The sequence below is a fragment of the Amborella trichopoda genome, chromosome 12, assembly GCF_054954075.1.
Source record: "Amborella trichopoda isolate Santa Cruz 75 chromosome 12, AtrichopodaSantaCruz75HAP2 v2.0, whole genome shotgun sequence".
NCBI lineage: Eukaryota > Viridiplantae > Streptophyta > Magnoliopsida > Amborellales > Amborellaceae > Amborella > Amborella trichopoda.
Genome location: NC_142347.1, coordinates 7,029,773 through 7,057,286, shown reverse-complemented (window position 1 = coordinate 7,057,286; position 27,514 = coordinate 7,029,773). Strand labels below are relative to the sequence as shown.

Genomic DNA, 27,514 nt, shown 5'->3' with positions numbered 1-27,514 from the left:
TGGCACACCCTGCATTCTATCTAGTGCATAGGGCCTCCTTCTATTCTTGTGATAGGAACATGCCCCTTAACTATAACTTTCAATATTGTATGGATTAAAAATAATTTATGTATTAAAAAGTGCTTTCATTTTGAGGATCGCAGGAGAAAACCCCTTCTTAGTAGCTTTAATCCCAACTAAAATGTGGATCGAACAATTAGCTCATTTGGCAACTTTTTTGTGCATTCTCAGTTTAACCACAGCTCGCAAATTGCTTTAGTTTTACATAAATCGTTGTTGCTATAATATTAGAGTCTGATTATCATTTCCAGCTAAAATATGATGAGTTGTATCCTGTTCGACCAATCTCCTATGACCATGAAATTAAGAGCTAAGTCGAAGAGGTCGACAGATAAGAAATAAAAAGAAAAAAATTAGAAGCAATATGAAGATATTGCACAAAGTGTGAATTTTATGACCATTGTGTATAAATAATACAAAAAAGATAGGAAAACTTTCTGGCATTCTCCAAATTAGAAGAACACCAGTTTCCTGACCACTTGTATTTCGAGCTCTACCACGTGATAACGAATGAATACAAAGTGAATCAGATGCCCATTCAACATTTGCAATCCCATGTGACATGGCCCTCAGCATCGGATGTGATCAGTTGATGATGGATGAGTGCGCGCAACTTGGTCATGGTGGATAAACAAAGGGAGTTCAACGAAAAGACTTCCCCTCACTAGCTTTGATAAGAGCTTCAGAGTTGCTCCCAAGAGATCACGCTTATATAGGGCTCAAGTTTGATGAGAATCCATTAGCATTCTGGGTCTCCAGCTCAAGAAGCATCAACGACTTTTGTCTTTGGTACCTGTTTCTCTTTGCTGCAAGTGCTGTAATGAAATCATGTTATGGGTCAGTTGAAAGATTAGCATGTCATAAAGTAATCACAATTATATATTACAAAAAAATGCCATCTTAATACTAATAGATATGATTAATATAATTGTGCAAAGATAAAATTTATTGTCTATTCTAAACTACTTATTTGATTCTGAAGAGATTGAATTCCTCTTCGTACAAAAGATGATGACTTATTGAATGGAAGCCAGACTTGGATCCAGACTCAATGTTGGGGTTTTCCATTCACCTTTTTCTGTTTTATAAACTTCACCACTACTACAGAGGCCACACCTCTTCTATCTCATCTCCAAACTCCAAATGTTCCTATACATTATATCACACCAATCATGTGTGTGCTTTATAAACACAGCTTGTATTTCTGCATGCAGTCATCCTCCTCTCATTCTATTTTCAATATACGTAACCGTGAAAGCAAAAAGAAATGAAAGAATAAAACCAGGAACTTCACAAAAGATTTTAATGAAAAAGAAAATCAAGAAACTCCTAGTCCTATATCAATATATCAGGACAGAGCAATATTCTACAGTTTTATGCACTTAATTTGATACTTCGTTTCTTTTCTCCTATACGCTTGCCCTATGCCCAGACACCTAGTTCACTACACAGGCTATGCACCATACTCCTAGTGCTTTGTCTGGAGCGGATACTCTTGGTGCTTTGTCCGAAATGGCTGTGCTTAATACAATGATCACTGCCATTGTGCTACATTTTCTACATTTCATGAAATTGACCTCATATTTTGGTCTTTCCACCTCAAAGGACGCATCTCGTCTCTTCTTTCTCTGCAAAACAAAGATGTATCTCGTCTCTTTTCTGCAACTAGAGCAACTTGCCTGACAACTTTGAGGCAAGTGTATCCCACATACAGAAAACAATTGGAACGTCAAATTCTATGCGTCCAATCATATGATTCTGCCTGCTCATAAGAAATGTTTCATCAAAAGCTCATTATTGGATCATTTTGTTTGGTTATGTTTATAGAGTAGATTTCATCTGTGAAGTGTCAACATGAATACTTAGGTATCGCAAAAGAATACGACAAATTGTTTTGTGCAAATTCACATACAAGTGCAATCAAACAAACATTTGGTCTTTGTGAGTGAATTAGCAAACACGTTGGTCAAGTATTTTTGCTGACCTGTAGCTGCATTTGACACACATACACATGCATTAACGTGAGAAGTGTCCATATGAATCCTTCAGTCTTGAAAAAGAAAATAAGTTTGCAAGGTTCCTTTTAGCAAGAGATTCTTCAGGCATATGTTTCACAAGGGAATAAATCCGGCTCTTCATCAAGAAGCTTCCATGGAAATTCAGAGTTTTTTTTCCTTCTTTTTTTGTTCTTTCTGTTTTTTTTGGGTTTGTGTGTGTGTGTCTGTGTGATAAGTACCATGGATATTAAGAGCTATAAAGCTTAGTTTGCAGCCAAGGACTTCAATCAAATCCAAGGTGCAACCTTCATGGAGTATTCACTCCTGTTGGCCATGAAGAAGCCTACAATAGCCAGGTTCCCCATTGTAACTGATATGAATAAGGCACTACAATGTTAGTTCGTTAAAAAGAACAGTTTTTTAGGGGGTTTCAAAAGAGGAAGTTAGATGTTTGGCTCCACGTAGTGATATACAATAGGGAGAAAGTAAAAGTGTGAAATCTAAAGGACATCATAGAGTAATGACGTTAGGGCATGCTAAAAAGATTTGGTGGAGCATGGATAGAAATTTGGTTTTCAAGATGTGAAACTATATTATATTTAAAAAGGTCTAAAAAAATACAATTCTCTTAGTTTTATGGATCACATACCCACCAGAGGATTGGCAAAGACAAGAAGGGATAGAATTCGGAATGAATACATTTGGAAGAATTTAGGTGTGGCACCAATAGGCGAGAAGATGAGAAAAAGTTGACTTAGGTGGGCTGGTCATGTGTGGTACAAACCCAGTACAACACATCTTAGGAGGTATGAGTTAGTTCAAGTGGATGGCTTAAAAAGGACAAATAGTAGGCCCAAAAGGACAAGGTCGGAAGTAGTGAGATTTATAGTCTCAATGAGAGTATGACCCTTAATAGAGCAGAATGGCGGACCAAGATTCGTGTAACTGATCCTAATTAGTTGGGAAAAGGCTCTGACAATGATAATGATGATGACATACTCACCAAAGATGAACCGGAGTGTATTACAAGCACTATGGTAGTTGGCAATAAAGTTCCCAGTCCCCTTCGACTACTATCTAGCCATAAAAGTTGCTTCTCTCGATGGTGAATTTTCATCTATAAAAAGAAATACATCACGTAACTCCCATAGGCCACAAGAATTGGAACAAAAACTAATAGACTCTCAAGAAGTCACTCCCTTATTAAGCTTAACCATCATCTAAGCTCAGATTAGGGCCTCCTGAGTTACCCAAGTGCAATGCAGAGACTGGTTGGAAAGTTTCACCACCTCAGGACTCATTAGACGTGACTTAGCATTCCATTATTAATATCATCTTCAGAGCCTTTTCCCCAACTATTTGGGGTCAGCTACAAGAATCCCGGTTTGCCATGTTGCTATGTCAAGGACCATACCCTTAGTAAGGCCATCAGTCCCCATATCTTTTCTCACTACTTCCAATCATATTTTTTTGGGCCTACCGCTTGCCATTTTTTAGCCTTCCACTTGAACCAACTCCATCTCCTAACATGTGCTCTAGGTCTGTATTGTATATGGCCAACCCACCTAAGTCTACTTTCTCTCATCTTATCGCTTATTGGAGCCACACCTAAATTTTTCCGAATGTATTCATTTCGAATTTTATTCCTTCTTATCTTGCCACTCAACATCCTCATCTCAGGTACACTCATCCTATGGCTATGTTGTTTCTTGATCGCACAACATTCCGCCCCATAAAGCAAAGCTGATACGTGACTTAGCATATGTGGTTGCCAAAGTAAGTCTGTTCATGCATTCCCTAGATGCCTCACTTGGAAGTTCTACATTGGACCTTGAGATTTTTATAGTTACCCAAACCACATACCGAGGTCGCGATTCCCATTCAGAATTGCGATGCAACAGTTCCCAAGATAAAACACGAGTTTGGAAGATATGAATCACGTTTCCGAATTTCATGGAACACGTTACCTGAATCTCGATTCTTGGAAGGTTGGAATCTAAATTCCATATCACGTAATATGCGATTTATAATTGCACAACAATGCGATTCAATCTGTGTGAGACTTTGATTCTAATTTTCTAAGAATCGCGAAATCATGTTGTTTGGAAGCGAGTTCCACATCATCAAAAGTCGCAGTTCTTAGATGCACCGAACAATGTTTCGATCAACATCGAATCAAGTTCTAATGACACAGAATCAATATTCAAATACAAATGTTGAATGAAATACGTTCACAAATTGTATGTTGCGGGAGGAGCTCAAGGAACTGATTATATGTTACCAAAGGAGTTCCAGGAACCATTTCATATCATGTTATAATTTTGTACAAGGTTAAATACCCATGATTTGGGTTTCAAGATTGTGATATTGCGAGTCAAAAAGCCTTAATAAACTTTCGAGATAAATCCATGTACAATAATCTCTGCCAAGTTACCCAACAGATTTATCAATCTATAAATCACGAAGTGGGTGGCAGTCCCACCTCAAGGTAAGACGTTTGGGTTACAGCCCCACCTCAAGGTAAGATGTTCATATCGGATGCTTGCAATAACCAAATGTTTATTATCGATCATTTACTGTATCAAGTAAAGGATTATGTGGGGCTGGTAAGTGATTAATAAAAGGGTGCGGTTTGAATAGAGCCTAGGCTCTAAACAATCAAATTAGAGCCAACCTTCAAATAGTGTCAAGAAATGTGGTTTCAATACTGGAAATCATTGTGATAGCCTTAAAATATATTTTAATATTAATTTGTAAAGTTTAAAGCTTCAAAAATATTGTAGATCGACAGATCTAAGAAAACTATTTTGAAAATTGATGGTCCAAAATAGTTTTACAAAAATACACTATTTCCAAAACCTGAAATCCTTTTTTTTCTCATGTCCATGCATCTTGATGCCGAGATAATCAATTTGAGGATATTTGAGCATCAAAATAACCTCATCTAGCGAATTTTTGAGGTAGGCTCAAATTTGATTGTTTTGAGCCTCGGCTCTATATAAACTTTTCCCTTAATAAAATGCTTATTAATGATCATTTACAATACTAAGTAAAATTCTTATCACTTGTTGTCTCATTGTATATTTGGCAGGGCATGGACTTAAAGCCCTAACAGAAAAAAAAGAAAAAAAGAAAAAGAAATGGGTTAACAAAGATCAAAATTCATGGCCACTTGCAATCTTTGGATTTCGAGCAAAATGCAACATCTTGGTCATTCAAGCTAATACCAAGCTATGGTAACATCTATGGTATCTGCTTGATTTTACATAGATAATTTGGGTCAAGCTATAGTATCATCTATGTCTATCCCAATCATCTATGTAAAACTTTAAATCTTCTCGCAAAATACTTATCTCTTATACCAGAGGGGATGGGTGCACGATTCCTTAATTATGGGAACCTCGATTCCAAATTGACGCGGACAATGATTCCAGGTAATGTAGGAATCACAATTCCTATTTCGCTGGATAACGATTCCCGAAGTCATTGAATTGTGTGGGGTCGGTCATGTGTGATTCCTATAAGGTAGGAGACTCAATTCCAACATGATGGGATATTGATTCCTACAAATAAGAATCAAGGTTCCTATTTTATTGGATCGTGATTCCGAGTAATGAGAATCACGCCTCCGATGTTTTCCATTGTACGGACAATGATTCCGAGATGAGGAATCACCTGGCACATGCGCTTCCGTGATTCTGATATGTGAAATGAATCGAAATCATAGGTGTTTCCAACAACTATAAGATTTTTCATGTCCATTTAATGAGTACTCTTCTCATCACATGGATATCTACAAATTTATGCATAGAGAGATTCATCTTTATGTAAAGCATTCTATAATGCTGATTGTGCTACCTCAAGAAGTTCACAACTGGTATTGCAAGTTAGTCGTATCTTGTAACATGGACAGCAAAAAGCAGCATGTGGTTCAAAGATAAGCAAAGAGGCATATAATAAGCCATGCTTATACTGCCTATGAGCTAACCTGGCCGAATAACCTTTCCTCCCCCCACCTCCCACGAATATAAGGTTGAAGAACCTTCTTGCTAGGATAATATTTGAGGTCCACTCATGGTCATGGATAACTTGGGACTAAGCAGCAATGCATGCATACTTGTAATCGAGGCTTTCAAGAGGTCAATATCATGACTTTGTGAGACAAAAATAAGGCCAAAGAGATGTCAGATTTGTTCTCTGTATGCAGAGACCTAAGATCAACTAGCAGAAATATTTACCACAACATTTAGGAAGAGTAGATTTTAGAATTCAGAGCATTCTTGAGATTGTTGACAAGATCGGCATGACATAAGCATTAGCATGAAGAGGATGTTCGTGTACATAAATATGCATGGATCATGTAAACTAAAGATATATTTATCACCTTATATGCATTTTTAATAGGGTCTCATACCTTACCATTCAAGGGTATTATTGTTTGTTCATTTCATGTGGCTTTATGTTTAAAGGTGAAACGACCAAAGGGAGGCATAACATTTCTCCCAAAATCCCAAAACTCTTGACACAACCTATGGTTTTGAGCAATCCTATTGAAAAACAAATCTTGCTCTCAAGACACCTTAAAAGATGTTAGTCCACAAAATATGTGATGGTGGTACAAACCATAAATTTGAAACCTAACTAAGACAAAGGGTCTGAGTTTCCAGAGTAGGTGGGACATCCCTACCGGTGAGCAAAACCCTCAACATTACCATCTGCAACACAGGGTAGTCCCCTTCTTCTTATTCTGCTATTTTTATCGTATTTTCTTCTCACCACTGGAAGAAAATTCTTGTCACCATTGGAAGCGCCTAAAGAAGCAGCCTCCTCTGGTGGTAGCATATAAAGATGGGAAGAACTTGGGGCAATGCACAACGCATGGTGTCAGTTTTACTATCAAACAAATATACAAATTAAGATTAAACCTGAACACTCTTATAGTAAATCTTTTGATATAAATACACCAAAAATGGATAAATGGAAATCTAATACATGTAAGCAGATATGCAGAAAATCTAGTGAATTATACGTCATACTATCAATGTCTTTCAGTATCCTAATACTATTAAATATTTTCAAACTATCAAAGTCTTTCAGTATCCTAATAATATTAAATATTTTTCAAATTCACATATCTAGACCCAGTGGTATGTAGCATTTTACAAATAATTGGGGACATCAAATATAACATCTAGGGATATGCTCACATCCTTGATAATTTCCAGCGATGAAGCGCACTTTAATGCAGGTCACTCTACTAGTTTGTAACTCATCAAATTAACCACAAGATCCTATACAAAAATGGATCATTTCATAGTACTAAGTACAAATAAATGTGAATCGCCTTAAGAAGCTATTTGAGGCAATGTCGTAACTCTGTCTAACATCCTTATAACGAACATCCATATTTAATGCAGGTCACTCTACTAGTTTGTAACTCATCAAATTAACCACAAGATCCTATACAAAAATGGATCATTTCATAGTACTAAGAACAAAGAAATGTGAATCCCCTTAAGAAGCTATTTGAGGCAATGTTGTAACTCTGTCCAACATCATTATACCGAACATCCATATTTTCCATGGTTTTCATGTTCTTCATTGATACTACGATGATCTAGAATTACCAAAACACTTCATGGCATGACATTATAACATTGCATAGGATCAATTTGTTCCATGAAATAAGTCATTCCATCATAGAAACTAAAAGAACTAATTTCCAAAGATATAATTTCATAGGAAATATACGTACAGATCAAATCATGGGGAAGACCAAAGTCATAATCATTTCTCCCTTTTCTGATGCAGAACATGTATATCAGCAGTAGTATTATACAGATGACCATCACACATGACAGGCCTATGGCGAGCTTAGCAGCAGTTGACAAACCACCCTTTTCCCAAAAGAATGGACAGGCTGGATAGGAAGGCACACCACACAGCCCTTTGTTTCCAGAAAGGCTGGAACAAATACAGAATACAGGTTGAGAAGCAAGAAAAGACGAACCTAAAGACGATAGTAAAAATATATGAATGGAAAAAAAATGATAAAATCTATTAAAAGAAAAAATCATGTCGACAATGCATGTGCATTTGTGCTTAATATAAGCGGGCCTCAAGACCAAAAGTTGAATGAATATGATGAATCAGACCATGTCATGCCAGATCCACGAGGAATAAGAAGGAAGCACATTTGGCCGCTGACTTTCTTAACTATTCACTCAGTGCTTTTAATTCTGCCACCCAGAATATAGGTGGCGACACAAACATTACAATTGAATTGGCTAAAATGATGCTGAGCGGATCATCACAAAAGTGAGTTATCAATTGTACTCCCTGAAGGAAAACATCCACATGCAAGAGAATAAACAATAGTAAGATTTCTTTCCTTGTAGGATCTTTAAAAGAAAAGAAATGGATTACACGCATTTGGGGTGATTTGAAGTTTGAAAGGTATGATTAAGTCTCGAGTTCCCCCATGCTTTCATTACTGAAGTTTCATGCAACAAAATTGACTACTTTATGAGATCAAGGGTTTTCCTTCAACCTCTTTCTCATGGTTGCAATATGGATATAGTTGTCATTTATTAAAGGTTTGGTTCAACGCTTTGGGGTCTACCACTCCGACAACACTTAAAATTTATAAGAGATTTCTCTCAGAAAAAAAGCATTTAGATTGTACAGCTTTTCTTAGATTCTTCAACAAACCCTATAGTTTTTACTGTGGGTATTCATACTCAAGCAGTGACTATCATATAAAAAGGCCAAAATATCTTTATGGTTCCTTCTTTCTTTTATTTTAGTTCAGTGGTAGGAATGGAATTCCAGGCATCAGGTTGTGCATCCACCACTCTGACCACCCAAGCCTAGAGGCCACTCCTATCATTATGGTCATTTATCAAACAGAAATTAACATTTGGAAGTAATTATGGCACTTGTAAAAATTATAATCTACATCCCAAGACTAAAATTGAACCACTTGCAAAAATTATAATCTACATCCCAAGTACTAAAATTGAAGCAATCAAATCCAAAAATGTTACAATCCAGTATGTTAAGTTCAAAGATCAACAAATATATGCGAGGATTAAGAAAAAAAGAAACACAAAAAAGTGGAAACTAAGAGAAATACCCTCTTTGGGTCAGTATTGGAGTCCATCACAAATTTGATAGATACGATTGTCTCTTTAGGCCCACAAAAGAACCACCCTAAGGGATATCTTCACAAGACCCAAAACCAATTCTTCTTTTTTATCTTCTTTCCACACAATAGTTCATATAATGATAGATGAATATCCTACAACCTAAAAATTCTAAAAATAAAGGACATAATAGCCATTAGAAAATTTACAACACTAAATTGCCTTAAGTACCCCTAAAATATTTTACAAAATTAAAAGGAACAAGCACCCCCTAAAATTCTCTGTAAATAGACCAAGTTGACCCTAATTTCAGTTCTATACAGACCGAACTTTTCATGCTCTTCTACTCCGTTCCAAAGGGATAATCTTCACTTTTTTTGAGTCAAACTTTCAAAGGATGAAATAGATTCACAATGTTGTAGCATGCCAATTTAGTGAGGTAATCCTCTAAAGTCAACCATGAAGCCAATATCTCTTGCACTCTCCATCCCTTGTACTTCATGCTTACAGCCAAATCGATTACCTGAGTTTGTGGTGAAGTTTGATTCATGCTTGGATTAGAGGTCAGAACTTCCATGTCATCATGGAATTCTTTTTCCGTGTGCCGCTTCAATAGATCAATTATTTCATGCATGCCTCTTTAAAATTCCTTGAATATTTCATCTACGTACACCGAGAATGGATATGTCTTGTCTACATTAAGAGGATATAGCATTGGTGGAATCATGTTGTAGGGAGTAAACTACTGCAGCATCAAAATAAAAAAAGAAAATTAAAAAAATATGAAACATTAAGTTGAGAGAAAATAGCCTTTATGGGGTTACAGGGGAGTCCAAACTAAATTTGAGAGATATGTTCTCTACTTAGGCCTGCAAAGTAATCCACCCTAGGTGATGCCCTGACAAGACCCAAAACAAGTGTTTTTCTTCTCCCTAGGCCTGGAAATGGTCATGTGGGCCATGCCAAGGTTGGCCAAGGACCCTTGAGGCCCAATCTGACCCTATTATTGGCTGCCAGCCATTAATTTACTTTATAAGTTTGAGATAACCATTTTAGAAAGTGGATTGAAGGGAACTTGAACTTGAGTAACAACAATTAGCATGTTTGTGTCATAGATGCAGGGAGGTTCGTTGCGGGTGGCGATCCACCTTGGAATCTCAGTTTGGCAATTCTGGAGCATGATTTGGAGCCCGAGATGAGCTCACTTGCCCTGACAAGGGAGCAGCTATATCCTTATCTTTTATGGATCTGGATCCTTGACTAAAAGGGATCTGGATTGCTTTGAAAGGGAACCTCGACCCCACTGACAATGGGGTGTGATCATGATTTGATGGGATCTCGATCCTGGGGTAAGTTTCATAAGTTTTTGAATTTTGAATCCTATGTCTTAGATTTTGTGATTTTTTTTAGCTTTCTGACAATTTTCTATCTAACTATGGTCATGGTTTGCATAAGTGGTGGAAAACTTGGATCCAAGAGGCTCCCAGGTCCTAAAGGGTCCCGAAGAGGGGAATTTCCAGGGTAGTACAGAACTAGATAGTTCTCATTATAGTGAATCTCTGTCTTGCCTAGTTCGCTATAGGGACTTTGGCGATTCCTAAGTTTGGTTCTTAACATGGCCCTCCAATTTCACTTTTTTAAGTTGTTTATGAGGGAATTTGCTTTCAGACACTTAGAGTTCTCATAGTGCATGTTTGTAGATAATACTAAAATGTGGATTTTATATTTTTAATTTTTTAAATCACTGTCGCTCCCCACAACTATGTTTGCATATTAACCATCAAATCCCTAGAGTACTACTAGTAAACTATTTTACTTCTAGAATATATCATACATAAATATCTATACATAAATGTATTAGAATCTCTCTCTCTCTTTCTCTCTCTCTCTCTCTCTCTCTCTCTCTCTCTCTCTCTCTCTCCATCGATTGGCTAGGGTGGCAAGCCCATTGCCAGTCCTTTAGAGTTGGTTTTGTTTGGAGATAGATAGATAGATAGATTGATATAGAGAGAAAGAGAGAGAGGCTTTTTGCATTATACGAAGATTGGATTTTGTGTAAGAGAGGAAGAGAGATTTTGGTGTTTTATTATAAGAGAGAGAGAGCTCCAATTTCATATATGTTATTTTATATCTTGTTTTTTTGATAGTTTATGTGATAGAAATATGCATGAAACATCATATCTGCTGTATAATTTAGTGGTAAAATAACTAAATAAGATATAATTATTGGGTTGGGACATTGGTAGGCATGCATGATAGTCACCATTACTCAAGCTCGAGTCCTATCATCTTTTTTTTTAAAAGAAAAAAATGAAATTAGGCCAGGCTTAGCGGGCCATGTACTCCTGGCCCTGGCCCGAGCCTAGGCTCATCCTACCACTAGCCCTTGATTTGAGGCCCAAGGTCAGCATGCCGGTCACATTCTCGGCCCAGTTTTACAAGCAGGGCCAGCCATCCATTGGTTGACTCTCCATCTCCCTACAGTAGTTCATATTTTTATGGAGAAAAATCCTAAAACCCAAAACACTCTAAAATAATAGGGATATAATTGCCCTTAGCATCTCTACAATACTAGATGACTTGGAAAACTTTAAATCTTTAAAAAATCAAAAGCCACACATATGCCTAAATCTCTACAAAAAAGGGTCCAAATTGACCCGAATCTCAAAATAAGTCCTAACTACATTAACATATCAAACAACATTGAATTCTAAAACAGATTGTTAATTCAGGGGAGCTATTAAAGTTAATAACAAAATCTACTAAACCTACTCTAGATGGAGTATGGGCATTATCTTCAACCCCATATATTGAAATTCATGCAGCTGGATTTTACATGTTAAAACAGAGCTTGAAGAAGTTAGCTCATAGGATAAAGGCCATGTGTGCTTGTGTGAATATATATCATATAAAAATCCATAATTCCATATTTTGTTCATATTTCACTACTTTTTAAATTCATATTGTTTTATATGTACAAGTATCCTAGGAATATTCACTATAAGATTGGTGTTGTATAATTTTGTCACTGATGCATTCGGCATGTACAAGTAACTTGGTTTCAAAGCTACAATCCGTTTCATTCCGCTTGCAATTAGTACAGTGAGCTCATGGTGTGTGTCATCACTAATTTAGGCCATAATTGAATCACCAACTCTATACAAGCATGGTAGCCCAAAATTGGAAGGCCATGTGAGTGAAAGCACATTTGCCTTGAATAACTATCATGGGATAAGGGTGACATGATGCTCATTTTAGTTGTGGAAGAGAGGATCAGGTACGATGTTGATAAACTTTTTGATGTATAACTCCTAGAAACTGTACAACAGTCAACATAGCAGCATTAACGTGTCAGAGCACATTAAGAGTTCTCGGTTGATGATGAGGTGGGAGATATTGGTGCAGAAAATGCTGCATACGTGGACATAGTGTAAGAAGCCAAGACACTTCTTACCTGGTCAAAGAAAAACCAGGACTCATTCACGTCTTGCTGAGTCAAAGAAATCAAAGCAAAGTCATCTAAAAAAAGAAGATTTTTAATTAAATTACCTAAGCATATTACTTATAAAAACTAACATAAAATCCTAAAAACTAACATAAAATCCTAGAAAATGATGATGATAATTATGGAGGTGATGCCGATGGCGAAGGCAGGAACCAGAGGGCAATGGATGGGGCAAATGGAACTATTTGTTCAACACAGGTGACTTTAGCATGGTCGCACTGGGGGTCACAAATCCTTTTACTATCAGGGTACTATACTATGACAAACAAGCTTAGGATTTTGATACCCATGGTCTGCATGGCAAAGTATGGCACCATAGGCATGCCTGCCTGCATATGCTACTCCACGTTCGACCACACCCAATGAACCTTGCCATGTGCATGGGCAAACTGCATTGTGAGGCCTGCACCAGTGTGCTGACCTGTACAGTGGCATTGAGCATAGTGCAACCTTCCTGGCATTTTCCATCAATGCTTTTTTTTTGAGAGTTGTTAACATCGTATTACTAAAGAGGGATTACAAAATGTGTTGGACTGAAAGCACCCTCACTGGGTGGCAATCAGTAAAAAATAAATCAGTCGATTACATGCAGATGGGCTTATAAGATTCGCTCTAAAGACAAGATTTACAGTGTGAAAAAGAAAAATAAAACACTGAGCAGTGTCTTGGCGAGTATGAAGGCGGGCTATCCAGAGAGGTTGTGGTCCTGAACAGAAAAAGAGTTCGACCTGGCCTGGATATCCATATGTAAGCTAGCTCCCTCCTTTGCCAATAGGTCAACGAGATCATTGGACGTCCTCCAAGTATGCTGCCATAAGATGCTCATACCCCTGCAAAGGTGGGTAATTTCATAAAAAATGGAAGATAGTTGCCAAGGTGGGGGGGACAAGCCTCTTGCCCAAGAGATGGTGTTCAAAGAGTCTCCTTCCACAATCAGACAAGTGCCCCAGGATGGGTTGCAAAATCTCAAGCCCAAAAGAAGGGCTGAAGCTTTAGTGTATTGGGAGTCAAAGGTCCCAAGGTGCACAGAGAAGGTGAAAAGGACATTTCGTTGGCAATCGCTGAAAACCCCCCCAGCGCCTGAAGGGCCTGGATTACCAAGAGAGCAGCCATCAAAGTTTAACTTGATGCTGCCATCTGGTGGTGGCTGCCAGTTGCACGCTCTTGAAGGTTTTGAGGGCCAGTGGATGAGGGCATTTTTCCATTGAAAGAGAAGGGTGTTCCTAGATAGGCCTGAGAATGTCTTGTGGTTAGAAGTCCAAAAGGTAGTCAGTGAAACAACCTTGTGGAAGAGAGCTGGTGGTATACGGTGGGCACCGTTGAAAATTTTGTTGTTCCTTTCAAGCCATAAGGTCCAAATGGTAGCAGCCATCGCGGCCTTCCATAAGGTTTTTTCAGCCAAGGGCCACTAGGCTTCAAAGTTGTAGGAGATCAAGGCTCTGATCGTGGGTGGCGAGACCCAATAGATACCAAAAAGTTGAAGCATAAGGGACCAAAGATTATGGGAAAATTCACAATGAATGAAAAGATGACGGTTGGATTCCTCCTCACAAAGAAGAGAGCACATCTATTGGGTGTAGAGAAACCTCGTTTTTGAACTTGGTCGATAGTGAGAGCTCTCTGAGGGCAGGCAATCCAATTGAAGAACTGAATTTTAGGTGGGCCAATGGTGGACCACACTTTTGACAAGATAGAAGTGGGGTTAAGGGGAAAGGTTGGGGTTGGGGTAAGTCTCTTGTAGAAAGAGGTAACAATGAAAAGACCAGATGGATAGAGACTCCAAACGATAGTATCACTCCCAGAAAGTGGGAGGAAGTGAAAGGAAAGGGCACCCAAAAGCTGTTGGAACAACATGCTTTCTTCATCCAAGAGGTTTCTATGAAAGGAGGGGGTCCAGGTTCTCCGTCCACCAGAGAGAGGCATTTCGTCGACGATGGTAGAGTTAATATTAGAGGAGAGAGAGAAAAGGGTAGGAAAGGCCTTGCACAGAGGGGAACTACCGAGCCAGAGGTCAGTCTAAAACTTGACCCTGCGGCCTTCTCGAGCATGGAATCTAAGGTGCCTTCTGAACTGAGGCAGTGAAGAGGCTAAAGACAGCCACACCCCTGATGCTATGTGTTTCTATATCCTCTCTGACAGCCACGTACCATCCTGTATATGGTATTTGCTGCGTAGCACATGAGCCCAGAGGGAGTCTGGTTGAGTGGCTAAGCGCCACCACCATTTGCCTAGAAGGGCAGTGTTTTATTTTCTAAGGGTCCGAATGCCTAGACCCCCTTGCTTTCTAGGTAAGCAAATAATGTTCCAGGCTACGAGGTGGAACTTGATCTTCTCTGCCTGTCTTGACCATAGAAAGTTTCGCATAAGTTGTTCTATGCGGTTAGCCACCTGTACTGGCATCTGAAACAGGGACATGAAGTAAACTGTGATGTTTGCCAAAGTCGCTTTGATGAGAATAACTCTTCCTGCAGGGGAGAGGTATCTACCTTTCCAAGTTGCCAGGCGTCTCTCTACCTTGTCTAAAACTTGAGACCAGAGTCTATTTTTAAGTTTCTCCAGGCCCAGAGGTAGGCCCAGGTAAGTGGAAGGGACGTCTTCCACTTTACATTCCCAGTCAGGGATGAGCGCGACAACTTCTGCTTTTGACAAGGCAACTCCCATCATTTTGGATTTCATCATGTTAACCTTGAACCCTGCAGCTTTCTAAAAGCATAGGAGGAAGACTTTGAGCATGTCTGAAAGCATTTTCCATCATTGTTCTCGCTAGTTAGAGGGCTATCTTGCATGGACGTGGGTATGTGTATCAGTGTTTGACATGGGTAAGGGGTACTGGATTCCTCTTGCCATGAAAAAGCGGAATAGAGGATACAACGACACAACCCTATGAAGAGACAACCAAAGCCAACAATGTTTTATTATTGTAACATTTCATGATGAGTAGCAAAATTAAGGAATCATACCTTAATTTTCTGGATCCCTAGATATTTTCAAAGTTTTGTAGAGATTTTTCAAGCTCAAATACGCCTACACAACAAAAAAGAAGATCAAGTCTTCGAAATTATGTAATCATTGGTTAATAAACAAGAGGAAGAATCCATTTTGGTGTGTGTTTCAACATATATCCAACAGGGGTACGGCACCCAAACAAAAGAATTTGTGTAACATAGCTTGAAAGCCTTGTTTTCTACTGACTATATGATATGTGATTTAAGTCAAGTCTTTCATGTGATTTCTTTTGTTCTTAGTTTTCAATATGTTGTTGATATAGTGTTTTAAACAACTGACTGAGCTTCAGACTCAGACAGGTCCCAAAACAAGTATAATTGACTCAATACGGCCTAGCTTTTACAGGACTCAACCTTGTCTATTGGCAAATGGGCATAGAATGGACTGACTCAGGCAAGTTTCAAGACAAACTATGAGACTCTCTGCGTTCCTTAGTCGAGTTGACTCAGTCGAGCCTGAGGTTAAAACATTGGTTGCTCCTAACTTGAATGTTTTTTTAGTTTAAATCTCTAAGGATTGAGAAACTGGTAAATTTGATTAGACACTGTATGGAAGAGAACTATGAAATTTCATACGAGGAAACTTGCAAAAATAAAACACAGAAAACCAAAAACCTCAAGCATATCAAACAGGAAATGGCCAAATTTACATCGAATGCATCTTAAAACTGTATTAGAGGTTTTTTTTTTTGGTTGTAATGTTCATTTGCCTTTTAGTAATTCATTATCTTCATGCTTTATCCCATTTTTCTAGTGCGTTTGGATATTTTCAAGATTGTCCAAGGCTTTTCTCGAGGATCTCCAACTTTGAATCCATACCCAAAGTGATGCATGAGTTTTAAAAACTCCACAAAAATTAGCTTGCGCAGCAACATCACTCATAGTATCTCATAAGATATAAAAAGTGTTCAGGCCCAATGGACTGTACTCATGTCCCAGTATTGATTCCATAGTGACATGCTGCTCTAGCTAGCAAAAAACAGAAAGGATATGCACTATTGGCACTTGAAACTTGAAAGTATTAAGCATTTTTAAATGTGTTGAATATCAAGATCTACAACGTGAGAAAGTTGTGGAGGATTATATGTGTTTATTCATGTACAGATAACCATTTTGATATCCTTCTTTTCCATTATGATATATGGCCCCGCACTTGTTTCTATGTCTAGATTTTACTGTATGGGGCCCAACGCTTGCTCCCCATTACTTGCCAAGTTGGTTAAGTTAATTAGGTTTAACTATTGAACATGAATGACCAATGTGAGCCAAACTAAGGCATCGAGACACGCTGTTCAATAGTGGAACCTCAAGAATACATGCAAAGGGTCCCCAGCCTCAGTGCCTGACTCTTATTTATCCATGCTTGTCAATGCCAAGTTAGTAATGAGAATATTAAACATTAAAAAGACATGCAGATTTCTAACCTCAAGTCCTAGTTATATGAAACAGGTTTTGCTCCACAACTGAAACTGTTACTGCATCTTGATGTTTGTTGTGAGTAATCAAGTGTTGCCTCTATGCATTTTTATTTTAAGTCCTTCTGGATAGTTTTGTCATTTTTCTTACTTAAGGATATATTTGTATGTTTATTTTTTAATGTTAATAACAATACATAAAAGAGGGGCGTGGGCGTAGAGGTCAAGGGGTATGACGTCACCCTCTCTTTTCCTCCTCCCTCTCTCTCTCTCTCCACATCTATATGCTTCTTTCTCCTCAAGGGATGCTTTTGAAACCCTAAATTTGTAAAAATCAGGTATGGACAAAAAACCCTAACTACTATGGGTTATTTTTCCTGGTGAATTTCCTTTGGTTGTGTGGATCAACAAAACACATATCTAAGAAGTTGAGATGGGGACAAACCCTAATTTTCACGAATAACAGATCTGAAAAAATAGTAAGCTGCATCTAACCCAATTTTATGATATTCCTTATCTGGGTACGCTTTGTGATGTCAAACAAAAAACTCTACAACTGATAGGGACTTTTTTGACGTGTCAAAAGTGGTTGTTGGACCTTTTGAATACATTACACCTTTATTTTGAGTTGAAAGACATAGTTTATCAAGATCTATTGTATGGATGGTCTCAGATCTTGTGGTAGAGTGAAATCAAGTGGTTGTTTGTGATAACCAATAGTTATTTTCTGCTGTTTGCAGTAATCAGCAAGGGCTTTTTGGTGTTTTTTTGGCTGTGTAGCAGCTGGTATGTCAAATATGAGTGATTCAGAGCACTCTTTTACCACCACCAATACTAAGGGTGTGGTGTAAACATTCACATGGGTAATCCATGGAGAAAACCCTGGACAGCAAATTACAACTGTTAAACTTGATGGTATCAATTATTTAGAATGGTCACCATCTGCTAAAATGGTTATTAGTGATAGAGGGAAGTTGGGATACATAACTGGTAAAATTGCAGAATATGAAGAAACAAGTCCTTCATATGAAAAGTGGGAGACTGAAAACTTAACTATAATGTCTGGTTATTGCACTCAATGCAACCCTCAATTAGTAGGGGTTTTCTATTTCTTCAGACTGCGAAAGAAATTTGAGACTTGATCCACCAAACATACTCCCAAAGCAAGAATGTGTCCCTGGTGTACAAATTGAGATAGGAGATATCCCATTTTCGACAGGGAGCGGTCTCTAGCTGCATATTTATCTTGACTAAGCAATCTACAGGAGGAATTAGATCAGTATCAGACATTTAAACCAGCTTGTAAGCAAGAGAGGGATGAATATAAAGAGTTTGTGGAGCAAAATCATATTTTTGAGTTTTTCGCTGTATTGAACCCTAAGTTTGAGTTAGCTAGGGTTCAAACTCTTAATCCAGATACTCTTCCATCTCTCAATCAAGTATACTCCTTTATCCAGACTGAAGAAAGTAGAAAGAGTGTCATGCTGCCTACACAACCACTAGATCGCTACGCTCATCTCTGCCTCATTGCCTGTTAAAAATAATAAGGTGCGTTGATCACGAAATTAAAAACGGGTGTCCTAATTAAGGGGATAAAAGTAAGTAAAAGTGTAATCATTGTGGCAGGATTGGTCACATTAAGTAGAACCGTTGGGATTTAGTTGGCCGACTTGCAAAATTCAATTGCCCTGGCAATTTTATGCACATCATGCTTCATCCACTGGTGGTTCAGCAACTATTAATACACAACCCAATGTGGTTACACCCTCGCTTTCTGTCCAAAGGGAAATGATATCAGTCCCTAAGGAGAAAATCGAGAGCCTTTGTTGGCTGTTTGCACATTTAGATGGCCCATCCACTACCTCTACATCAGCCTTTGCCCACTCAGGTATTCATGCTTTTGCTAACCATGTCTCTCTTTATCCTTCTGGACAATCTTAAATCATTGATTCTGGCGCTGCAGATCCTATGACTTGTTTTCTTCGTATTTTCTTTGTTCTAGTAGAGATTATTGACGGCTTTTTTTCATCCATTGTTGAAGGTGAAAGAAGTGGCTATGTGGAACTCAAGGTATTAAATTTACTTTTTCTTTTCTTTTACTCAATATTCCTGAATTCCACTTATATGGGTCACTAAATATTGCTATAGATTAAATTCATACCCTAAATAAAACCTAAGATCTTTACTTTCACGCCAAATCAAATAGAACTATCCAAGAGCTTTAAACAAACTTCCACTATAATTTTTAGTACAATATATATTATTGAAAATTCACAGAAAAGTAAAAAATATTATTCAAAATTAATCAAATCAACTGGGAAGACTTAATGGAAGATGCATGGAGTTATCCTTGCAGGTCTTGGTATACACCACAACGGATTCGCTAACCGATGACACACTTTTAGGCCCTTAGGTGTTGCTGGAAAATTTGAGATAGGGAAGTTTTATAGGCAATACCTTTCGATCTAGGGTTTTAGAGAGCTCAAAAATTATACTAGGGTTTGTCGAAACCCCATGGGCACAATTAGGAGTGAACTTGAGTGTAGATTTCTCTCTGGGCTACAAGTATCTCAAAAATCAGCAAACCCTAGTCCTAGGTTTCATGTGCCACCACCTATTTTTCTGGCTTTCTATTTTTGTTTTTGAGTGTCTTCACAAGCAAGACAAGGAGAGAGAATGGCATCTCAATCAAGAACTATCAATCCCACAAATCAACCATCATGATTTTGAATGGAAAATAGGAACTATCCCCTTACAATTTTGGCATATGTCTAACTCCTATTTGAAGTTTGAAATATAACCAATGTTATCATTATTTATATCTCCCATAATCTTTAGGAAGTCAAGGATAATTGATATTTTAAAACTCCGACAAGAATAGGAAACCAAATTTTATCTAAAATTAAAATATTTCCTATCTTTAACTAATCTAACATTTAGACAAACAAATTAAAAGAGTGGGGCATGTCCCCTAAGGGGTTTCACGTGGGCCCCATATAAAATATGCACACACACATGTGGGGCTGGATCCTTGGTCCCACGTGTCCCCTCTTAAGTTCTGAAAATTTCATAAATGCCCTTATTAATGTATTTTTAGCAAAAATAACATTTTAAAATTCTGAAAAAATATTTAAAAATCATAAAAACATTTCTAGTACCAAAATAAAATATACTAAGAGTGGACTAGTACCAATGAGTCAAAAATAGCAACAATAAAGGCAATCTATTTTCCCCAATAACCATGATCCACCATTGTTTTGTTTATCAAATCCAACAAAAACCCATGACCCAAAATCTCATTACAGGGGCTCATGATTGACTTTTCAAAGTTGAGCAATAAATAGTAGGACCATAGTTGTTGAGATCGAGAGCGGGAACGGTATCAGGATCGGGATCGGGAGCGAGGAATCATGAAATGCCAGTAGATCCCTATGGTTGCAATGCCGTCCATACAATGCACATGTTAAGGATTGAGATCCGCAAATGTCAGGATCGAGATTTTAACCTTTTGGGGATCTTAATCCCGACCTTTTGGGGATCTTAATCCCGACCTTTTGGGATCTTGATCCCAACGTTTTTGGGGATCTTGTTTCCATCCTTAAAGTGTATGATAATCTAAGATTATTTATACTCTTTAAAGTACGGATCTCATTATTGATAGCAAACAAGCAATAGTTGTGTTGCTAGTTGGCTATAAACAAAGAAAATCATCAGTTTGGTTGTTGTCTTGGTCTTTAAAGTTGGAATCGAGATCCCCAGCAATAAGAATGGGGATCCCTATGAGTGGAATTCGAGATCCCAAAATTTAAAAATTGAGATCCTTGAGAGATCCGTTCCGAGAGCAACAGAATTGAGATCCTAGAAGGGATCATCTACCAAAGTAGGATATCCCAGTAACTATAAGTGGGACCATGATCCTGGAATGTGGATTTCGGTTCCCCTCCCCTTTAAGAGCGAGTCTAGTACTTATCATTACAGTGCAAAAGGGGCTCTCTCTATGCACATGTACACGTGTTCCTCTATAGGGCTGCTACCCAATAATGCAATTGTCATGTATACACGTCGTGCGGAAGTTCGTTGAGGCTTTGGCCTTGCTCTCATAAGTCTACAGCCACACACAGGAGATCACACAATTCTCTTGGTCTACAAACATCATCCATGGGCATCTCTCTGACCTCAACAAGGGATGACCTACTGTAAACTCTTTTCAATACTGCCACATGCCCAAGGGTAAGCTTTTGAAAATGACTAGAGCAATAAACCACGTAACCCTTGGACAGTCAACACACATACTCCCATTGAAGTGCATATTCCATTATAAAATATCATATTTACAAGCTCTCTATGCCTTTAAAGACTGTAAAACCCAACAAAAGGAACCATAAATATTTCACCTCAATTGCATTTCTTCATGTTCCTAGCTTTCATACCAATCTAATGTTTGTTAATAGTACTACCCAGAGTCTAAATTGCAATGTAACCTTCTTTCTTTATCATTGTATTTTCCAAGACCTGGATACAAGGAATATGATTGGCAGTGGTCATGAAGATGGTGGTCTCTACATTCTTGACCCGCCAACTACTACTACTCAAGTCCTTTAATCCCGTAGTACTGTTAATAAAGATAAGATTTGGCAGTGGCATATCCGACTTGGTCATTTGTCTCTTCAATGTGAAGTTTGTGAACTTTCAAAACATTGTAGAACTCTTTTTTACCCAGTAATAATAAAAAGTATTGTTCCTTTTAGTAATGTTCATTCAGATGTGTGGGATCCATCTCCTTTGACTTCTATATTTGGTTATCGATATTTTGTTTCTTTTGTGGATGATCGCTCTCGGTGTATAGGTATCTATCTTATGAAGACCAAACACGAAGTTTCTAAAATCTTTAAGGTCTTTCATAAGTTGATTGATACTCAGTTTGACACTAAAATTAAGGTACTTAGGTTAGATCAAGGTTGAGAGTATTGCAATGGAGAGCTAATGTCCTATTCAAGAACAAGGCATAGAACATCAAAATTCTTGCTCATATACCCCACATCAAAATGGGTGGAAGAAAGGAAGAATAGACATCTCTTAGAAGTGAGCCTTGCTCTTCTCTTGAGTAAGAATGTACCCAAGAAGTATTGGTCTGAAATTGTGTTTACAGCAGCCAATCTCATCAATCGAATGCCCACTTGTGTTTTAGACTATAGATCACCCTATAAACTTATCCATCTAGATCGTCCACATTTTAGTGTTCATCTTAAGGTCTTTGGTTGCGTTTGCTTCGCGCATGTCCTTGGTTCAGATCATACAAAGTTGGACCCCAAATCCATAAAATGTATTTCTCTTAGCTATCCTTCAACTCAAAAAGGTTACAAATGATATGATCCAGTATTTGGGAAGAAATTTGTTTCAATGGATGTAACCTTTTTTTAATCTACTCCGTTTTTCCCTACCTCTATTCAGGGGAAGCACAGTGCAAAAGAGACCTCCCAGTTTCCCCTTCATGTTCCTGTTTTTTCTAACTCAAGGACACAAGAGGGCAGTGGAGGGCAGGCTTCTGACATCAGAGATGAAGAATGGGAATTAAAGGGTATACTTGGTGGAAACAAATAGAAGTGGAGACCACCGTAGCTGACATGCCTTGCAATTATTCTCATACCTCTACTCCAGGTAATCATGATTCTGCTTTCATTGATTCTCACTCTGAACAATTGGATCTATCCATTGCTGTACGGAAAGGTAAATGTAGTTGTACTACTCACCCAATTAGCACTTTTGTGTCTTATGAATCCTTGTCTCCTTCCTACCATGCTTTCGTGTTCTCTTTGTCTTCTGTTTCCATCCCTTCCCGTGCTACAAAAGCCTTAGCTCATCCTAAGTAGAAGAATGCTATGTGTGAGGAGATGAGGGCAGGAGACGGCAAACCTTCCCAAAGGAAAGAAGTTAGTTGGTTGTAAATGGGTGTACACTATAAAGCACAAAGCTATGGTAACATTGACAGGTACAAAGCAAGACTAGTTGCCAAGGGGTTCACTCAGACTTGTGGAATAGACTACCAGGAAACATTTGCTCCGGTAGCTAAAATGAATTCCATTCGAGTACTTTTGTCTTTAGTGAACAACATGGAGTTGCCCTTGCGTCAGTTGGATGTCAAGAAGGCATTCATTTGGGGGGAATTAAAAAAAGTGTATACCTCCACCTGGGTTTTGTGCACGTGGATGTGAAGGGAAAGTGTTTAGACTGAGAAAGGCGATCTATGGACTAAAGCAATCTCCTCGGGCTTGGTTTGACAGGTTTTGTAGGGTTGTCCAAAGAATCAGCTATACTCGAAGTCATACTGACCGTACCTTCTTTATTCAACATACCAAGACCAGCACCACAACCCTAATTGTATATGTGGATGATATTTTATTGTAATAGTAATTGTTCTGAGGAAATTCAGCAACTTGAGGCTTTTTTGGCGAGAGAATTTGAAATCGACAACCTAGGCCCACTAAATTCTTTCTTAGAATAGAAGCAGCAAGGTCAAAAAGAGAAATTTTCATCTCTCAAAGGAAATATCTATTGGATCTACTTAAGGAACAGGAAAGCATGGGGCGAAACCAGCAGACACACACGTAGAATAAAATCATAAGCTTGATGACAAAAGGGGAGAAGCTCTCAAGGACGTGGGTATGTTTCAAAGATTAGTTGGTCAACTAATATATCTTTCACTTACACATCCAGACACTGCATATGTTGTTGGGGTGATTAGTCAATTTATGCATTGCCCACGAACTATCCAACTTGAGGCTGCTATTCGAATACTCATGTACCTAAAACCATCACCCGAGAGAGGATTGTTGTTTGCTAATCATGGGAATTTAGAGGTTGAAGCCTATACAAATGAAGACTGGGCTGGTTCTATTATAGATCGAAGTTTGACATCAGGGTAAGGAATCTTGTGACTTGGAGGAGTAAAAAACAATCAGTACTAGCAAGATCAAGTGCAGAAGCTGAGTATATATCAATGGCTCATGGTGCATGTGAATTACTCTGGCTAAAAATTCTCTTACAAGAACTTGGTTTTTTGTCTTTGTACTGTGACAACAAGATAGCCATCAGTATAGCCCATAATCCGGTCCAATATGATAGAACAAAGCATATAGAAGAGGTTCGTCATTTGATTTGCAAAAGGGTTCCTACCAAGGAAATTTGTCTTCCATATGTTCAAATTGAAGACTAGCTAACAGACATTCATACCAAAGCCGTGGGGGAACCTCGACTAAAACTTTATGTTGAGCAAGCTGGGCATAACAAGTATTTACGCACCAACTTGAGGGTGAGTCTTGTGAATAATCAAGTTTTGCCTCTATGTTTTTTATTTTAAGTCCTTGTGGTCAGTTTTGTCATTTTTCTTACTTAAGGGGTATTTTTGTACTTTCATTTTTTAATGTTAATAACAATACATAAAACAGAGGCATGGACGTCAAGGGGCCATAACGTCACCCTCTCTTTTCCTCTCTCTCTCTCTCTCTCCACATATATGCTCCTTTCTCCTAATTCTTGATCTTCCTAACACTCTTTTGATTCTCAATCAACTAGAGTGTTGTATTTTAACGATGTTCACTGCCCATATTTTGTATACTCTTCAGAAAAAAATTTTCTGATCATTAAACTTTTCAGTAATTTATAAATTGACAAGAGACTTCTCTAAAGCACAGTCAACATCTTCCAAAAAAAGACGAGAGACTTTTCCTAAGAACTTTGGCCTATCCTTTCTTCTTTGGACAATGTACTAGGAAGAAAATATGGTCCAACATTGACTTTCCGAAACCCAAACAGATGCCGCAAATCTTTGGAAGCAAACAATGCATTGATAGTCTACTATTGAAAAAAACAAGTTGCATTACCTTTAGCAATAGTAGGACTATAATCAATCTTAATTTTCTTATAGTTCATTGTATGCAAAAGAAATCCAAAAAATAAAAAACCAGTAACTAAAAGAACTATGAAGATATGAAGAAAAACATACTCAATTAGTCCTCCATGTACACCAATAGAGTACAGTGCTCTAGGGACTTGTCCTTCCAAAGCGTTGCCATTTAATAACCTAATGTACAAGTAAGATATCAATTAATAATCCTTCAAAATGCAAAATAGATTCAGCATTATATTCAACAAGAAAAAACTAAACTTGATCATATGCTTTTATATTGTCAAGAATAATTTATCTCACAGCAGATTGGATGACATTCCGCACAAATTTGTTTCATTGTAATCAACCCCTTATTATCACAAGGATTGTTCAAAGAAACTAAGAATCAAGAACACTCTATATTCCATGCTGTCACACATCCAAAACAAATAAGGACTAAGATATCCAATTATATACTTCAAGGCGAGTTGTAAAATTAAAATGCAAGGACAGAATTGTAATTTTTCATTAGTAAATTACTTGTATTACTTTCTTTGAAACATGTATCTGTTGGGGTCTTTGGCCTTTAAAGGCCATGAGAGCATATAACTAACATTTATAGTGGATTATACACTTCAGTGGGGGTGTACGATGTTTGATTGACCAAGGGTTGCCCTGATCATGTCCAACATCTTACCTTGGACATGTAGCATAACCAAAAAGGGTTTACAATCATCCCTTGACTAGGTCAGAGACATGCCCAGTGATGGATTGTAAACCAAGAGAGCTATGTAGTTTCCTGTGTCCATAAGCCTATGACAGCGAGAGCAAATTCCTCAACAAACTTCTGCACATGTACATATGACAGCCACACTACTGGGAAGCAACCCTAAAAATGGAAATGTGTACATGTGCATAGAAAGAGTCCCCTTTGTACTGTAATGACGTGTGCTTAGCTTGCTCTTAAAGGAACATTATTTGTACCTAAATTGTTAGTGAAAGCTTCTTTTTTATTCCTGGATTGTGTTTATTTACTCTGATAGTAAAAGTAAGTGTCCTAAGTTGTATTTCGGAATCTAATTTCTGGTTTATACTAGTGCATTGTGGCACTTGTAAGTGGAATTCAAATTCAACAACAAAGAAAAGAAGAATTTTCGTTTGATTTTATGGTCTTGAATCCCACATAGCAACATCTTTCATTGGATTCAGAACTTTCATATTTTACTGCATAGTCTAGTTGTTTATCTTTTATTTTTTGAGTCGAGAAATAAGGCAGCCAAAAGTTTTATGGCTGAGCTTATTTAGTCTGAAAAATTTGTCAGGAAGAGCCATGTTAATTGGCAGAGTAAAATTGTTTGTGTCCTCTTCGAAGAGGAACTTAGCCAGATGCTTACTAAGAACCCCCCACCTGTGCCGAGAGAAAATGTTTATGAAAGGTAGTCCACACGGGATGCTTATGCTCAGTGGGAGCACAAAAACAACTGAGCAATGGCCATGGTTGACTCCCATGCCCTTGACCATGAACCCTTAAAGATAGCAAAAGAAATTCATGAAAAACTTGAGGCTGATTATGTCACTCGTTCCCTTACAAGAAAGAAACTTGCTATAAAGCAATATTCAAATCTCAAAATGAAAGGAGGAAAATTAGTTGAACTCATTCAGCAGTTCAGAGATCTAGTCCGTGCACTCGAAGCGACACAGATAAAGCCAGATGAAAATATGCAAGTGCGCCACTTGCTGAATTCTATGCCAAGCTCATGGGAAGCCTTCATTTCAGTCCTCACTGCAAGCCAAAGCCGGACGAGATCATTACCAAGCTCAAAGCTAAAGAAGAAAAGGGGAAGACTCTTAATACTTCAGTTGTGAATGAATCCATAAAACTGGTAAATCTAAAACCCAATCCTACTTCACTCAAGAAAAAGAAGGGTAAGGGCAAGAACAAGAATAAGATTAATGAGAATAAAAAAGGAGACAATAGGCCTAAGAAAAAAGATTTAAAGAATACACAATGCTATAATTGTAAGAAATTTAAAGAATTTCTTGAGCGATTTAAAGAATACCCAGTGCTATAATTGTAAGAAATTCGGGCACACTGCAAATACTACAAAGGACCCAAGAATGAGAATCCCAAGGGCGATAAGGAGCATGCTTGTGGAGTCCTTAAGACTATGCTTGCAAACCCTTAAAGATCAACATATCTTTATGGGTGGGAACTAGAAAACTGAAATTTTGGGTATCGGTGATTAAGTCCTTCAATTGGAAAATGGCAAAAGTATAATCCTAAAGCAAACTCCCTAAAGCAAACTCTTTATTCTCCTAATATAAGGAAGAGTTTCGTTTCGGTCGCAAGATTGGCTAAGGACAGATATTCCACCATTTTCACTGGCAATAAGATGGAGGTCGCAAGATTCGCTAAGGCTTATGAATGGTCTTTTTGTAGAAGGCTTCTTTTCAGCTGCAATAAAAAATTTCATTCCTTATATCTCGTGTTATGATGGTGAT

At 37.9% G+C, this 27,514-nt stretch overlaps 1 protein-coding gene across 14 annotated transcripts in view; it reads right to left on the bottom strand.

Moving 5' to 3' along the window:
* Positions 1 to 273: 273 nt before the first annotated feature.
* The window catches only part of LOC18433619 (Di-glucose binding protein with Leucine-rich repeat domain-containing protein), a 52,388-nt gene continuing 25,147 nt past the window's right edge, over positions 274 to 27,514 (bottom strand). For 4 of the 14 annotated variants that reach the window (XR_016045238.1, XR_016045236.1, XR_016045240.1 and 1 more), the window contains 3 exons: positions 25,130 to 25,207; positions 7,813 to 8,021; positions 274 to 875 (listed from right to left, as the gene is read on the bottom strand). Coding sequence is in view for 2 of the 14 variants with exons in the window: in XM_011624785.3 (XP_011623087.1) it covers positions 769 to 875; positions 7,813 to 8,021; positions 25,130 to 25,207 (394 nt within the window). In the remaining 12 variants the exon portion in view is untranslated. Of the gene's footprint in view, positions 876 to 7,812; positions 8,022 to 25,129; positions 26,796 to 27,514 lie in introns of all 14 variants that reach the window. The other 10 variants (XR_016045237.1, XR_016045241.1, XR_016045233.1 and 7 more) reach the window with 6 other exon arrangements.